The following is a 14,216-nucleotide window of genomic DNA, read 5'->3' on the forward strand; positions in this document are numbered from 1 at the left end:
AAACTAATATTTTAGTCATTATAATAATATTATCTAATAACAATCTTGATCAAACAATGTATTTATCATTTACAGCCAAAAGTAAAAGAATTTGTACTTGATATGGACTCCATACAAATTGTAGAAAGAGAGTATATATAGAATATAAATGTTCCCATTTATTTGGTGGAGGACCAAATGTGGACCAAAAAAATAACTTAGCCAATCGCATCTTAAGGCAATCGAGAAGAAACTACATGGCCATGCAACTATAGTGTGTTTCATTTACTTAAATTCATTTGGTCCAAATTTATCTTCAATTCCCTTAAAACTAGATATACACAAGGATGAAGTCGGGAATTCACTTGATAATATTATAAATTTGAACAACTATAGTTATTTAGTATTTACTTTTCGCTATATCAAATTCTATTTAATGTAGCAAGACCTTTAGAAATAGGTCTTCACTTAGTTTTTAAATAGTACTTAACACTCTTAAAAACCTTTACGTACAATCATTTCGATCGACGAATTACGTTGCATATATGCATAGTCGACGTACATATCTCAAATGTAAAAGTGATTCTTTCTTACATGATTCGTCTTTTTATATGGGAAATCAAATTGATAGTGTTATACTTAACAAATNAAAACTAGATAAACACAAGGATGAAGTCGGGAATTCACTTGATAATGGGCGTGTTCGTTTCGTTGACGCAGGCGGCTACGGCAGCGGCAGCGACTGCGGCAAACGCAACATTTTTAATCGCCGCAACTAATCGACGTCCAAAATTAGAATCAGCGTTCGCCGCAGCGTCTTGCCGTAAGCACCTGCGGCAACCAAACGAACAACAACACATGCGGCTGCCGCTGCCGCAGGTACTTGCGGCGACGAAACGAACAGGCTCAATATTATAAATTTGAACAACTATACTTATTTAGTATTTACTTTTCGCTATATCAAATTCTATTTTAATGTGGCAAGACCTTTAGAATAGGTCTTCACTTAGTTTTTAAATAGTACTTAACACTCTTAAAAACCTTAACGTACAATCATTTCGACGAATTATGTTGCATAATGCATAGTCGACGTACATATCTCAAATGTAAAAGTGATTCTTTCTTACATGATTCGTCTTTTTATATGGGAAATCAAATTGATAGTGTTATACTTAACAAATCACTCTTGATTGGTCAGTGTCGACATGCATAGCGGTCATAAGGTAAATAATATTTTGATGATATGTTAGTGTGTAGATCAACATTCGTTTTAAGTGGTAGATAAGAGAGACTATAAAATTTCAATCTCCGAGTCATCATTCCAATACGAGTATTCTATAGACTAGTTGCTCTCTTTCATGTCCTAATCGTCTAGGGTTCAAATCCAAACCAATGAACGTTTTAGTCACATCATTTAGAAATATGTTATATCTATCGTTTTTCGTATGACCAACACTTACAAATTTGTTTTCATTGGATATATACAATCAAGTACTACAATGCCTACACATTATTAGTATACAATAAAAATAAACGTTTAGCCCAAAGCTACAATTGTTTTTTTTGGCAATCTCAGTTTTTATTCTTCTTTTTTATAAATTACACATTTTCATAATATAAATATATGAACAATATTGGGCTAAAGTAAATTCTCTTGAAGGGGATAAGTCAAGCCCATCAAGTGCCATTATACAAAATTTATCATGATCAAGTAGGGCTAATATCATTTCTTCTTATGGTATATAAATTACACATATTCATGATTGGATCTAGATATATATATATATATATATATATATACAAGAGATTATGCGTTAAATTGTTTTTTTTTTCTTTTCTTGGGTAATCTCCATGTAAATGATCTTTTTAAGCAAAGTTTATGTTTGCCAATCACTATTTTTTTGGGATACATGTTTTTTTTTTGCAATTAATATAGTAAATAGAATAATACTTAATACATGTATTGTGATATACAATTTTTAGATTAATGTTGAAGCTTTGATTTCTTCTAAATAATATCACTACTATATGTTTTGTGATATACTATTTTTATATAGAAAATGGAACATATCATAAATTTGAGTTTTTTGATATTATATTGTTACTTTTGTTTTGGGTTATTAATGGGATATTGTGTATCATATCCCACATGTTTAGAGAAATCATATCGTATATATTTATTCATAGCAGATATCGTATCATTGTATTTATGACTTAGGATTCTGTATCAGCTTATATAAGCTATGTAATTGACTCACTGCAATACATTAGAATATTCATTCGATCTGGTCTTCTCCCTCTGTTCAGTTCATGGTATCAGAGCCTGAAACACTTTTATAAACATTTTTTTCCCCCGATTGTTCTTCTTGTTCTCCGATGGCTTCAGAACAAGTGACTCCGACCCGACCAACCCCGACTATGGCTGTTACGGAGGTTCGCCGTACGATCTCTCCGTACGACTTGACAGCCGCTGATAATCCTGGAGCGGTGATCTCTCACCCTCTGCTCATGGGTACGAACTACGATGAGTGGTCTTGTGGTATGAAGACGGCGTTGTTGTCTCGAAAGAAGTTTGGTTTCCTTGATGGTACCATTGCTCGACCGGCTGAAGGATCTCTAGATCTCGAAGATTGGTGGACGATTCAGGCGCTTCTTGTGTCATGGATCAAGATGTCCATTGACCCGGTGTTACGTTCGAATATCTCTCACCGAGATGTTGCTAAAGATCTGTGGGATCATCTCAAGAAGCGTTTCTCTGTCATGAATGGTCCTAAAATCCAACAAATCAAAGCGGAGTTGGCGTGTTGCAAACAGCGCGGTCTTGCCATCGAAGCTTATTTTGGCAAGCTGAATCGTATTTGGGACAGTATGGCTGCGTACCGTCCTCTTCGTGTCTGTAAGTGCGGCAAGTGTGAGTGTAACCTTGGCGAGGTTCACGAACGAGACCGTGAAGAAGACAAGGTGCATCAGTTCCTCTTTGGTCTTGATGATGCTTCCTATCGCACCGTGAGATCCAGTTTGATCTCTCGAGTTCCACTTCAACCGATGGAGGAGGTTTATAATATTGTACGTCAAGAAGAAGACCTCGTCCGGCATGGAAGTCAGACTCGTGATGATCAGCAGGAGATGAGTGCTTTTGCTGCTCAGATCAAGCCGGTGTCTCGTCGTGATGACAAGGACAAACCTCTGTTTTGTAAGCATTGTAATCGATCTGGGCATGGTTCCGACAGCTGCTATGCTGTGATTGGTTACCCCGAGTGGTGGGGTGATCGTCCTAGGTCTCGTACGTCTTCTGGTCGAGGTCGTGGTGCGGTGAATATGGGTGGTCAAGGTCGTGGTCGCGGTGGTCCGTCATATGCCAATGCTGTCCATGTCACTGCTCCTCCACTTGTTCAAACTGGCAACCATGTGATCACCGACAAAGACAAAGACGGTGTTACTGGTCTTAACGACACCCAATGGCGAACTCTTATGTCTCTTCTCAATGGTGGTGCCAGTTCTAGCTCTGAAAACATTTCGGGTAAGTCTTCTTCTCCCTCTTGGATACTTGACTCTGGTGCCTCTCATCACCTTACCGGCAATTTTAACATTCTGCATAATGTGAGAAATATGGATCAACCGGTCTTGGTTATTTTAGCTGATGGTCGGGAACGTATCTCTGTTAAAGAAGGCACAGTGGTTTTGGGTGACAACTTGGTCTTGCAGTCTGTTTTTTATGTCCCTGGTTTTCATTCTGATCTGATTTCACTCGGCCAACTCATGGATGAAAATGGTTGTGTGGTTCAGATGGCTGACAAATTCCTTGTTATCCAGGACCGCGCTTTGAGGACGATGATTGGTGCGGGGAAGCGTGATGCTGGAACTTTCCGCTTCTGCAGATTGGAGTTGGCTGCTTCGGTGTCATCTCAGGAAGAGAAGTCTTATGAGCTGTGGCATAAGAGGATGGGTCATCCTGCTGCTAGGATAGTTGGTTCTCTCTCAAATATTGATGTTCCTGTTGTTTCTACAATTTCAAATAAGGCGTGTGATGTTTGTCTCCGCGCTAAGCATACAAGATCTGTTTTTCCTCTAAGCGGCAATAAAACAACTTCTATTTTTGAATTGGTTCATATCGATCTTTGGGGACCATACAAAAGTCCATCTCATTCTGGAGCTCGTTACTTTCTAACAATTGTAGATGATTATTCCAGAAGTGTTTGGGTGTATCTGCAAGTTCACAAAACTGAGACTGCGGTTAACTTCAAACATTTTCTCTCCATGGCTGACCGTCAGTTTAAAACACGGGTTCAACGTGTACGCAGCGACAATGGTACTGAGTTCATCGCTATGTCTAGTTACTTTCGGTCTCAGGGAATTCTCCATGAAACCTCTTGTGTCGCAACACCACAGCAGAATGGCCGTGTAGAACGCAAGCATCGTCACATTCTCAACATTGCCCGCGCACTTCGTTTTCAAGCGTCTCTTCCCATTGAGTTTTGGGGAGAGTGTATCTTAACGGCTGCGTACTTGATCAATCGTACATCGAGTTCTGTTTTGAATGGTTCAACACCGTATGAACGACTTCATAACACGGCTCCAGCTTATGGTCACTTGCGTGTCTTTGGAAGTTTGTGCTATGCTTATGACCATGCTCATAAAGGTGATAAATTCGCAGCAAGAAGTCGTAAGTGTGTTTTTGTAGGCTATCCATATGGGAAGAAGGCTTGGCGGTTGTATGATCTTGAGAATCATGAGTTTTTTGTTTCTCGTGATGTCAAATTCTATGAGAGTACATATCCTTTTCACGAGGATTCTGCACAATCCTCTCTCGCTCGAATGGAAGAAGAAGAGGATCCTTTATGGGCTTCTCTCTCGGCTGGTCCATTACCTGATGACATTTCTAGGCCCATAAATCCTCAAGGCCCATCGAATGGTTTAAGTCCAAACCCAAATTTGTCTTCTTCATCGCGACAATCCTCCCCGACTCCTGACAATCCATCTCCGATTCGACCTGATTCCTCTTCCGACGTCGGTGAATCAACTCCGGCCGATTCTGATCCTGACTCGCCTTCCCCCGCACCTATTCCAGCACCAGTTGCTTCTCCACCTCCGGCACCTATTCCACTTCGTCGCAGTGAACGAACACGGTCTCAGCCTGTTGCTTTGAACGATTATGTCACAAATTCTGTCCAAACACGGTTTCTGCAACCTATCAAAGGTACGTGTTTGTACCCTATTCACAATTATGTTGGGAACACTCGTTTTTCTGCAACACATCGAGCGTATCTGGTCGCGGTTACGGAGGCCGCTGAACCTCGAAGTTTTAACCAAGCAGTTCAAAAACGTGTTTGGAAGGATGCAATGGGTACAGAGGTCAAAGCTTTGGAGGAGAACGAAACTTGGACGATTGAAGATTTACCCCCAGGAAAACGAGCTATTGGTTCCAAGTGGGTTTATAAAATCAAACATCGCGCTGATGGCACAATAGAGAGGTATAAGGCACGATTAGTTGCTCTGGGTAATAAGCAGATAGAAGGTATTGATTATGGTAATACTTTTGCTCCAGTTGCCAAAATGGAGACAGTTCGGTTGTTTCTTGAAGTTGCTGCAGGTCGAAACTGGGTTGTTCATCAAATGGATGTGCACAATGCCTTCCTCCATGGTGACCTTGAAGAAGAGGTCTACGTGAAACCTCCTCCAGGTTTTCATGTAGCAGATGATAAGAAGGTTTGTCGCTTAAGGAAATCATTGTATGGATTAAAACAGGCTCCAAGGTGCTGGTTTGCGAAGCTGACAACCTCTCTTCGTGACTATGGTTTTGTTCAATCCATGTCCGATTATTCATTGTTTACGTTTGCTAAAGGGGGTCTTCAAATCAACATTCTCATTTATGTTGATGACATGATTGTCTCAAGTAATTCTCCTGAAGCGCTACAAATGTTCAAGGATTATTTGGCAAGTTGTTTTAAGATGAAAGATTTGGGACCTCTAAAATATTTTTTGGGCATTGAAGTGGCTCGGAGCACAGCTGGTTTTTATCTTAGTCAGCGTAAGTATGCATTAGAGATCGTTGCTGAAGCTGGTTTACTCGGCTGCAAGCCTGCTGATTTTCCTCTCGAACAGAATCATAAACTGGCTCTCTCAAAATCGCCTTTGCTTCCACAACCTGCACAGTATCGTCGACTAATCGGGCGTTTGATCTATCTCGCTGCCACACGCCCTGATTTGATTTTTTCTGTGCATATTCTTTCTCAGTTTATGCATCAGCCACGAAAGGACCATTGGCATGCAGCACTCCGTGTGGTTCGTTACATCAAAGGGATTGTCGGTCAAGGAGTTCTCCTAAAAGCTGCAACAACTTTCCAAGTTAACGGCTGGTGTGATACTGATTACTCAGGTTGTCCTCTCACCCGTCGTTCTGTCACAGGATATTTGGTTCAACTTGGTACATCCCCCATCTCCTGGAAAACAAAGAAACAAGATACCGTTAGTCTTTCTTCTGCTGAAGCTGAGTACAGAGCTATGGTACATCTCACAAAAGAGTTACTCTGGATGAAGCGTGTTCTTGCGGACCTTGGTATCTACATAGCCACAAATCCGGTTTTCCATGAGCGTACGAAGCATATTGAAAATGATTGTCATTTTGTTCGGGAAAAGATCCAGTCTGGTGACATTGTTCCTATTCATGTCGGCACTGATGAGCAGTTAGCGGATATCTTCACCAAACCGCTTGGTGGTCCGTCATTTGAGATTTTTCGCCGCAAGCTGGGCATTCGTAATCTCCATGTTCCAGCTTGAGGGGGGGGGGTTAATGGGATATTGTATATCATATCCCACATGTTTAGGGAAATCATATCGCATATATTTATTCATAGCAGATATCGTATCATTGTATTTATGACTTAGGATTCTGTATCAGCTTATATAAGCTATGTAATTGACTCACTGCAATACATCAGAATATTCATTCGATCTGGTCTTCTCCCTCTGTTCAGTTCAGTTATTTTCTTGTAATTTTGTTCATTTTTTTAATTATCTTTCATAGTTATCTTTTGAAAAAACTCTTCTCCTCCAAATGATTTATACTTTATAGGCAAAGTTTATGTTTGCAAATTACTATATTTGTTTTGTAATATATATTGAACAATACATATTATACGAATTCTGAAGTTTTTTCCTAGGATCAACACCTATATTTGTTTTTTTTTTTTTTCATTTTTTAGGTGATTAACGCAAATGTTGAAAAGAGAAAAGACAACCAAGTCAAAAAGCTTCTTAGAAATAGGCTACATAAAAATTGCCATGTTCTTCCTACATATGGTAGCACTAATTTCCGTGTTCGTTTTTTTGGCAATATTTTTTCTTAGAAATAGGCTACATCAAAAATTTTATGTTGAACAAATTTTCTACTATTGGATTTAGCGCTAATTGGATCTTACTAGTCATATAATCAGCCATTGTTCAACAAAACTTTGTCTATCCTAGTGGTAAAAGTAATGTAATACAGACATCTTATATTTAGATTTTGAACCGCAGCACTTACATTTTTTTTTTTTCATGTTTTTTCCTTCAAAATATATATAAAACAGACACAAAAATGGGTTTGTGGCTCAATATATCTCAGCGCCGGTTATGGATCTTACATCATCTAAAAAAACTAAATGTGTAAAAAATATCGAATGTTATATAAAAATATCACATGAATATAATAGTAGAATAGTTATAACTTATAAGTGAATAGAATATTTATAAGTAAATATACTTTTTCAGAATTTACAAATATCATATGAAGATATAAAAATAAGTCCTCCTGCTTTTCATAATTTTGGATTAATGACTTAAGCATCTCCATCCATAAGAACCTTTAATTTTTAAAAGAAAAATTTATCAATATATGAAAAACATGCATTGTGTTTCATGGAGCTTTTAAGAGTATCTTATAAGTTCTTATTCAAGAATTCCTCTTCACTCTTTTTTGTTATATCATATTACTTTATTTTTATTTTTGTTATAAGAAAGCCATCTAAAAACCTTTTATTTTCTATCATAATGTTTTTTTTTTTATAAGAAAAACGAAAATTGATTTCTAGATATGCTAACAGAGTAACAGGTATTAAAAGTAACAGATAGCTAACAAAGCCTTTTAAAAAGGCTACTAGATCGGGCAAGTGAAAGCCTTTTAAAGAGGCTACTAGATCAAAGCCCATCAACTTACCTCGAACCAAGTGTCGATCCACTACGCCACCGTTTAATAGCGAGATGACGAAATTAGCCCTTTGACCGTTTAGGAAAAAGTCTTTGGAACATTATAAAATTTGGAGAAGCGAGAAGACGCGTCGGCTGAGAGGTAANTCTGTGCATATTCTTTCTCAGTTTATGCATCAGCCACGAAAGGACCATTGGCATGCAGCACTCCGTGTGGTTCGTTACATCAAAGGGATTGTCGGTCAAGGAGTTCTCCTAAAAGCTGCAACAACTTTCCAAGTTAACGGCTGGTGTGATACTGATTACTCAGGTTGTCCTCTCACCCGTCGTTCTGTCACAGGATATTTGGTTCAACTTGGTACATCCCCCATCTCCTGGAAAACAAAGAAACAAGATACCGTTAGTCTTTCTTCTGCTGAAGCTGAGTACAGAGCTATGGTACATCTCACAAAAGAGTTACTCTGNAAGAGTATCTTATAAGTTCTTATTCAAGAATTCCTCTTCACTCTTTTTTGTTATATCATATTACTTTATTTTTATTTTTGTTATAAGAAAGCCATCTAAAAACCTTTTATTTTCTATCATAATGTTTTTTTTTTTATAAGAAAAACGAAAATTGATTTCTAGATATGCTAACAGAGTAACAGGTATTAAAAGTAACAGATAGCTAACAAAGCCTTTTAAAAAGGCTACTAGATCGGGCAAGTGAAAGCCTTTTAAAGAGGCTACTAGATCAAAGCCCATCAACTTACCTCGAACCAAGTGTCGATCCACTACGCCACCGTTTAATAGCGAGATGACGAAATTAGCCCTTTGACCGTTTAGGAAAAAGTCTTTGGAACATTATAAAATTTGGAGAAGCGAGAAGACGCGTCGGCTGAGAGGTAAGAGGAAGAGACTCAAAAAGACGCAATAGAGGAGAGAGCGTGACGATTCTTCTCTCTTCTCCGGCGAGTCTTATGTCTTCTCTTCCTCTTCGCTCCGCCGGAAACATGGAAACCCCTTCCATCCCCGCCGCCGTTCCACTCCAGGCACCAGAAGACGCCACCGCGGTTGTTTCTCAATCGCAATCGTCGTCACATGAAGTTGATTCGTTACCAGTTACTGGATCTTCCGATGATGTTGTTCCCTCCGAGATACCTTTTTTATCTCTGTCGGATGATGATTATGACCACGAGCGAAATAGCGGCGAGGATCGCGATCAGGATCACGGCGAAGGTGATAATCTGGTTGAGACCGACGTTGCTGTTGTTGTTTCAATCGATGAGTTGAAGAAGAAGATCATTAGACAGGCAAGTGAATTTTGATTGAGAAATTTTGAAATCCATAGAACATTACGGTTCTGGGGTTATTATTGGTAAGTTCTTTTGTAAGGTTAATTGCTGAATCTAGTGTGTGTTTTACATGTTGCAGGTTGAATACTACTTTAGTGATGAGAATTTGCCTACTGACAAATTTCTTCTGAATGCTATGAAGAGAAACAAAAAAGGCTTTGGTGAGTTTATTTTTATTTCACTTGGAATTGGGCATTAGAACCTTGATTTTATGCTAGTTTCTAAGGCCAACTTTGAGGAATTGTTATTGTAGTTATGATCTTTCTGATACTTGAAAACATGTGTCATTGAAAAGTGTGAAACTTTGTGACCATTGCGTATTGAATAGAGAAATCTCAACTGATATACGAAATTGGGTTGGGACTGTCCTGTACCTAAAGATTGTCTTGCAGAATTATGCAAAGTAGTATTTTTCTTAGAAATAGGCACTAGGCTCTTGGTTATATTCTATTTTCTGAGACCAAATTCTGAGGATTTGCTAATGTAGTAATGGACTTTCTGGTATCTGAAAACATCTATCATTGAAAGTATGAAACTGTGTTCATTGCGTATTGAATAGAGAAATTGCACCTGTTATACGATAGTGGGTGCTTTCCTGTACCAAAACTTATTCTTTCAGAACCATGTTAAGTAGTATTCTAGTTGGCTAGTCTCGAATTGCTGAAAAATTATTACTTGTTAATGGAATAAAGTAATTTTATGCTAATGTTAGCGTCATGATTATATTGCCGTTGGATTAAGGAATAGTTAAGTCCGACCAAAAAAAAAAAGGAATTGTTACCATTGTTACAATTCCAATGGCTTTCTTTTCATTGTGCAGTTCCTATTGCTACCATTGCTACGTTCCATAAAATGAAGAAGCTTACTCGAGACCATGCTGTGATAGTATCAGCCTTAAAGGAGTCATCATTTCTTGTAAGCTTTTTTGTAGTAGTTGCAACTGTCAACTGACATGTAATATGATTGGAACTTATTAGATTAATCGTATTGCGTTAGAAAAGAAAATTCAAATACAGAGGTTGAGTATCTGTTTGGTCAATCCGCAGGTTGTTAGCTCTGATGGCAAGAAGGTGAAGCGGCTGAGTCCTCTTCCTGAGATCAGGGATCCAAAGGTACTAATTGCCTCAAACATGACTCTTGTTTTTCAGTCTGAATACTGTATTGCGTTTTTTCTTCCTTTGTGGTGTATTCGTTACTGATTTGTGTTCCATAGATTTTCACTGTTTTGGTAGAAAATTTGCCTGAGGATCATTCAGATGAGAATATTCGGGAGATATTTGGTAAAGTTGGAAGGTATGCCATGGCTTTATCTATCTTTCTACCTAGTTACTCCTGTTATATCTATCCTACATACTAATCAACATTTTTCTGCAATTGCAGCATAAAAAGTGTATCCATATGTGATCCAAATGCTGCTGAAGAATCAGAGAAGGGTTGTAAGAAGGAAAAATTTATCAGAACCAGGGTAAGAAAGTTTGTGGAGAACTTTCTTATTTGGAATCACAAGCACATGTTTTTATGTTTATGCAAAAGTAATTAGCTTCTTCTTCTTTTGGCTATAGTTACATGCCTTTGTGGAATATGAAACGGTTGAGGCAGCTGAAAATGCGGTGAGTGTCAAAAAGAAAATCTTAGGCCCAATATATATCTGTTTTCTAAGGAATGGGTGTGGTCAGCAACTTTTATTATTGGGTGCAGGCAGCTACATTGAATAATGAGCAAGACTGGAGAAATGGGCTGCGAGTTAAGCTACTTGAACAAGCAGTAAGTTATCTCTGAAGCCTCTTCTAACCGAAAAATACATATGGAATCGATTTGAACTTTTATTTATCGATGGTTTATTCATCATAGGGAAAGTTTGCACAGAGAAGACCAGCTAGGAGGGAAGTTGATAAAGAAAAAGATACTACAGGTCGAGTTCATGATCAAATTGGTGAAGAGAAGAACAAAAAGACGCGTGAACATCAGCATCACCGTCACCATCATTCTGATAATCCTGCTGATGATGTGAGTTCCATCTTAATATTATTATTATTTGATCTCACCTTTGACGACTTATTGCAAAGCAAGATTTGGGATCAACTTTACGCTGTGCCATTATACAGGATCCAAGAAAGCTGTCTATAATTATGTATTTTCCTTTAACCGTTTACAGGATGGTGGCAATCATCAAAAGGATAAAAATGGAAACAAAGGCAGAGGTGGAGGACAAGGAAGGCGACAGAATCATCAAGGTGGCAACGGATTTGGTATTTTTCTTAGAGAAAGTCCATTTCTTTCCACTTCTTCTACCTAAGGAGAGCTAAATTCAATTATCAAAACCAACTTTTTTTTGTAATTTTTGCTACAGGACATGGATCAGCACCATCAGCTTCATCATCTTCCCATCATAATCATCATCCTGTTGAGGTCTCAAAACGTCCACCTGGCCCGAGAATGCCTGATGGGACGAGGGGGTTCACAATGGGGCGTGGTAAAGCGATCCCTCCTCCCACGTCTGCTCAAACCAGTCATGAGGTCTGATCGGTTTCTCATCTCTGGTTGTATCATTGTGTGGTTTTGTTTCACATTAAAAAAAGGTGTGAAACATGTATGTAGTTATTAGAATTAAGATGTTGTTTTGGATTTGGGATCCCTTTTGGCATATTCAAGTCCTCCCAAATCTTCACTCTGGTAGTTTTGTGTTGTAAGTTTTGGTGAATGAAAAAATGATCGATTTTATAAACACTAGAAAATATCACTTCATTTGCATTGTCTTTTTTTTTCCCCCTTTAATTTGCTAAATTTTGTTGATTCCATTCAATGCCAACCAAGGATCGATTTTGTGAAAGATTCATTTCACACAAATTAATAATCTTTTATCCTTCTTTTCATCATGCTCAAGGCATAACCTCTAGCTGAACTGAAGCTACTATTTCATCTCCGTCAGTATGAACTCGAGAAAAATGGGTAGTGAATGTGAAGGCGAAGATGGAGTTGACGCTCGACAAAAGATTTCGATAGAATTGGAGAAAGGGAGTAACAAATTCAGCTTGTATAGATTGTATCACATAGAATGTATAAATTGATTCACAAATTGCTGTCATCTAGAATGAAATCGAAAAGGAAAACAAATAAGATACAACTTTAATAAAACAATTCAGTTGTAAGAGTTATATTTTACTTTGATATAGAAAATTCTAATTTAGTAAAATAGTATATGTAAATGTGACAAAATATATTATCTTGATTAAAAGACTTTTAGTTGTTAGAATTAATATTATTCTAGTGTAGGATGAGTAGAATGTAAACAACAATACCAAGAGGAAAGTAAAGACATTAACTTAGATAAAGCTCTCTGCTGACGTGGCAAGGCGATTTTGAAGACTATTTAGGGTTTTTCCCGTAGGGTTCACTCCAGGCCGTTGGGGTGATTTGGCCGCCGCGTTTTCTCTGTCGATGTCAGTTCCGGAGGAGGGTGTGCCTCCATCGAACTCTAGTGGCGACACCACATCCTCTCCAAATCTTTCATATTCTGCAATTGTTCAAAATCGTTCTAGTTTGAAGAAACATGATTTCAGTGTCACGGTCGAGGATGGGGATCAAGTCGTTAATGTGCCAGATGCGATTTTGGAAGGCACATCTCCTCTGTGGGAAGATCTGCTGATCGGACATTTCCCGTCTACTCTTCCTCATATTGCTAAGGTTCATGTCATTGTGAATAAGATCTGGCCTCTTGGGGATAAAAATGTTAAAATTGATGCGTATGAAGTTAGTTCCAATGTTATTAAGTTCCGTATCAGGGACAGTTCAGTGCGGTCTAGGGTTCTTCGAAGGGGCATGTGGAACATTGCTAACATGCCTATGCTCGCCTCCAAATGGTCACCGATTCTTGAAGACGCTCAACCTGAAATGAAAACGTTGCCAATGTGGGTCACTCTGAAGAACATCCCCCATTCTATGTTTTCTTGGGAAGGGATTAGCTTCCTTTCTAGTCCGGTCAGTGAGCCGAAGATGCTACATCCGGATACAGAGTTATGCAAGAGTTTTGAAGAGGCGAAAGTATTTGTAGAGGTGGATCTTTCAAAAGAACTGCCAAAATCCTTTTTCTTCAAGTCTTCTCGTGGAGTAGATGCTGTAGTGGAATATGCTTACCCATGGTTGCCACCAAAGTGTTGTCTTTGTACAAAGTGGGGTCATCTTGAGGATCACTGTTTGGCTACTAAACCGGTGCAGGAGCGATCAGTTGTTCTGTTGAACCAAGCGGGGCATGACATCCCTAAGGTTTCTGCGGTCAGTCAACAGCTTCCCTTAGTGGTTGCGAGTTTGTGGACGCTACTACTCGGACTGTACTGGACTCAGGGGCTCCTGATGCTTCTTCGGAAGTGCCATGGCAGGAAGTGTCACCAACTAATAACACAAAGTCTCGCGTTCCCTCTCCGTCAGGAAAGGAGGATACCCTTGTTTCTCCTTCTCGGTTCTCAAATTTAGCAGTTGACGAGGAAGTCGCTGTAGAAGATGGATAAATTGTACAAGAAGCGGCGAAAACTGCTAGTGTTCAAGGTTTGCAGCCGATAGAACATGGTATACGTCCTTCTCTTCCACAAAATTCAAAGACTATGCATAAAGTCCTTCCAAGCTCTGGTGATTTGAACGCTAGGTTACCTAGTGCTTCGATTAAAAAGAGCTATTCTCACCGTCATTAAATGTCGAGTTTCTTTTGGAATGTTCGTGGTCTGA

The 14,216-nt window shown here is 38.8% G+C and overlaps 2 protein-coding genes across 3 annotated transcripts; both read left to right on the forward strand.

Annotated features, from left to right (window-relative positions):
• The first annotated feature begins 8,334 nt into the window (after nt 1–8,334).
• Nucleotides 8,335–8,643, forward strand: LOC109131537 (uncharacterized mitochondrial protein AtMg00810-like). The gene has a single exon (XM_019242587.1). The coding sequence runs from the start codon at nt 8,335–8,337 to the stop codon at nt 8,641–8,643; it is 309 nt and encodes a 102-aa protein (XP_019098132.1).
• Nucleotides 8,644–9,006: 363 nt separating this feature from the next.
• On the forward strand, nt 9,007–12,227 carry LOC104773144 (la-related protein 6A-like). 2 transcript variants are annotated; one of them, XM_010497710.2, is made up of 11 exons: nt 9,007–9,455; nt 9,577–9,658; nt 10,318–10,412; nt 10,544–10,609; nt 10,711–10,790; nt 10,878–10,962; nt 11,060–11,107; nt 11,196–11,261; nt 11,349–11,504; nt 11,653–11,746; nt 11,848–12,227. In XM_010497710.2, the coding sequence occupies exons 1-11, from the start codon at nt 9,123–9,125 to the stop codon at nt 12,018–12,020; spliced, it is 1,278 nt and encodes a 425-aa protein (XP_010496012.1). In that variant the 5' UTR covers nt 9,007–9,122; the 3' UTR covers nt 12,021–12,227. The 2 variants fall into 2 exon arrangements, with proteins under 2 accessions (XP_010496012.1, XP_010496015.1); XM_010497713.2 differs by having other exon boundaries at nt 11,653–11,731.
• Nucleotides 12,228–14,216: the final 1,989 nt, after the last annotated feature.

Source organism: Camelina sativa, unplaced genomic scaffold (genome assembly GCF_000633955.1).
Source record: "Camelina sativa cultivar DH55 unplaced genomic scaffold, Cs unpScaffold00470, whole genome shotgun sequence".
NCBI lineage: Eukaryota > Viridiplantae > Streptophyta > Magnoliopsida > Brassicales > Brassicaceae > Camelina > Camelina sativa.

Coding starts and splice junctions, on each gene's coding strand:
- LOC104773144 (XM_010497710.2), top strand. CDS start 9,123: ATGTCTTCTCTTCCTCTTCGCTCCGCCGGAAACATGGAAACCCCTTCC. Junction 11,262..11,348: donor TTAAGCTACTTGAACAAGCA/GTAAGTTATCTC, acceptor TATTCATCATAG/GGAAAGTTTGCACAGAGAAG. Junction 11,505..11,652: donor CTGATAATCCTGCTGATGAT/GTGAGTTCCATC, acceptor AACCGTTTACAG/GATGGTGGCAATCATCAAAA.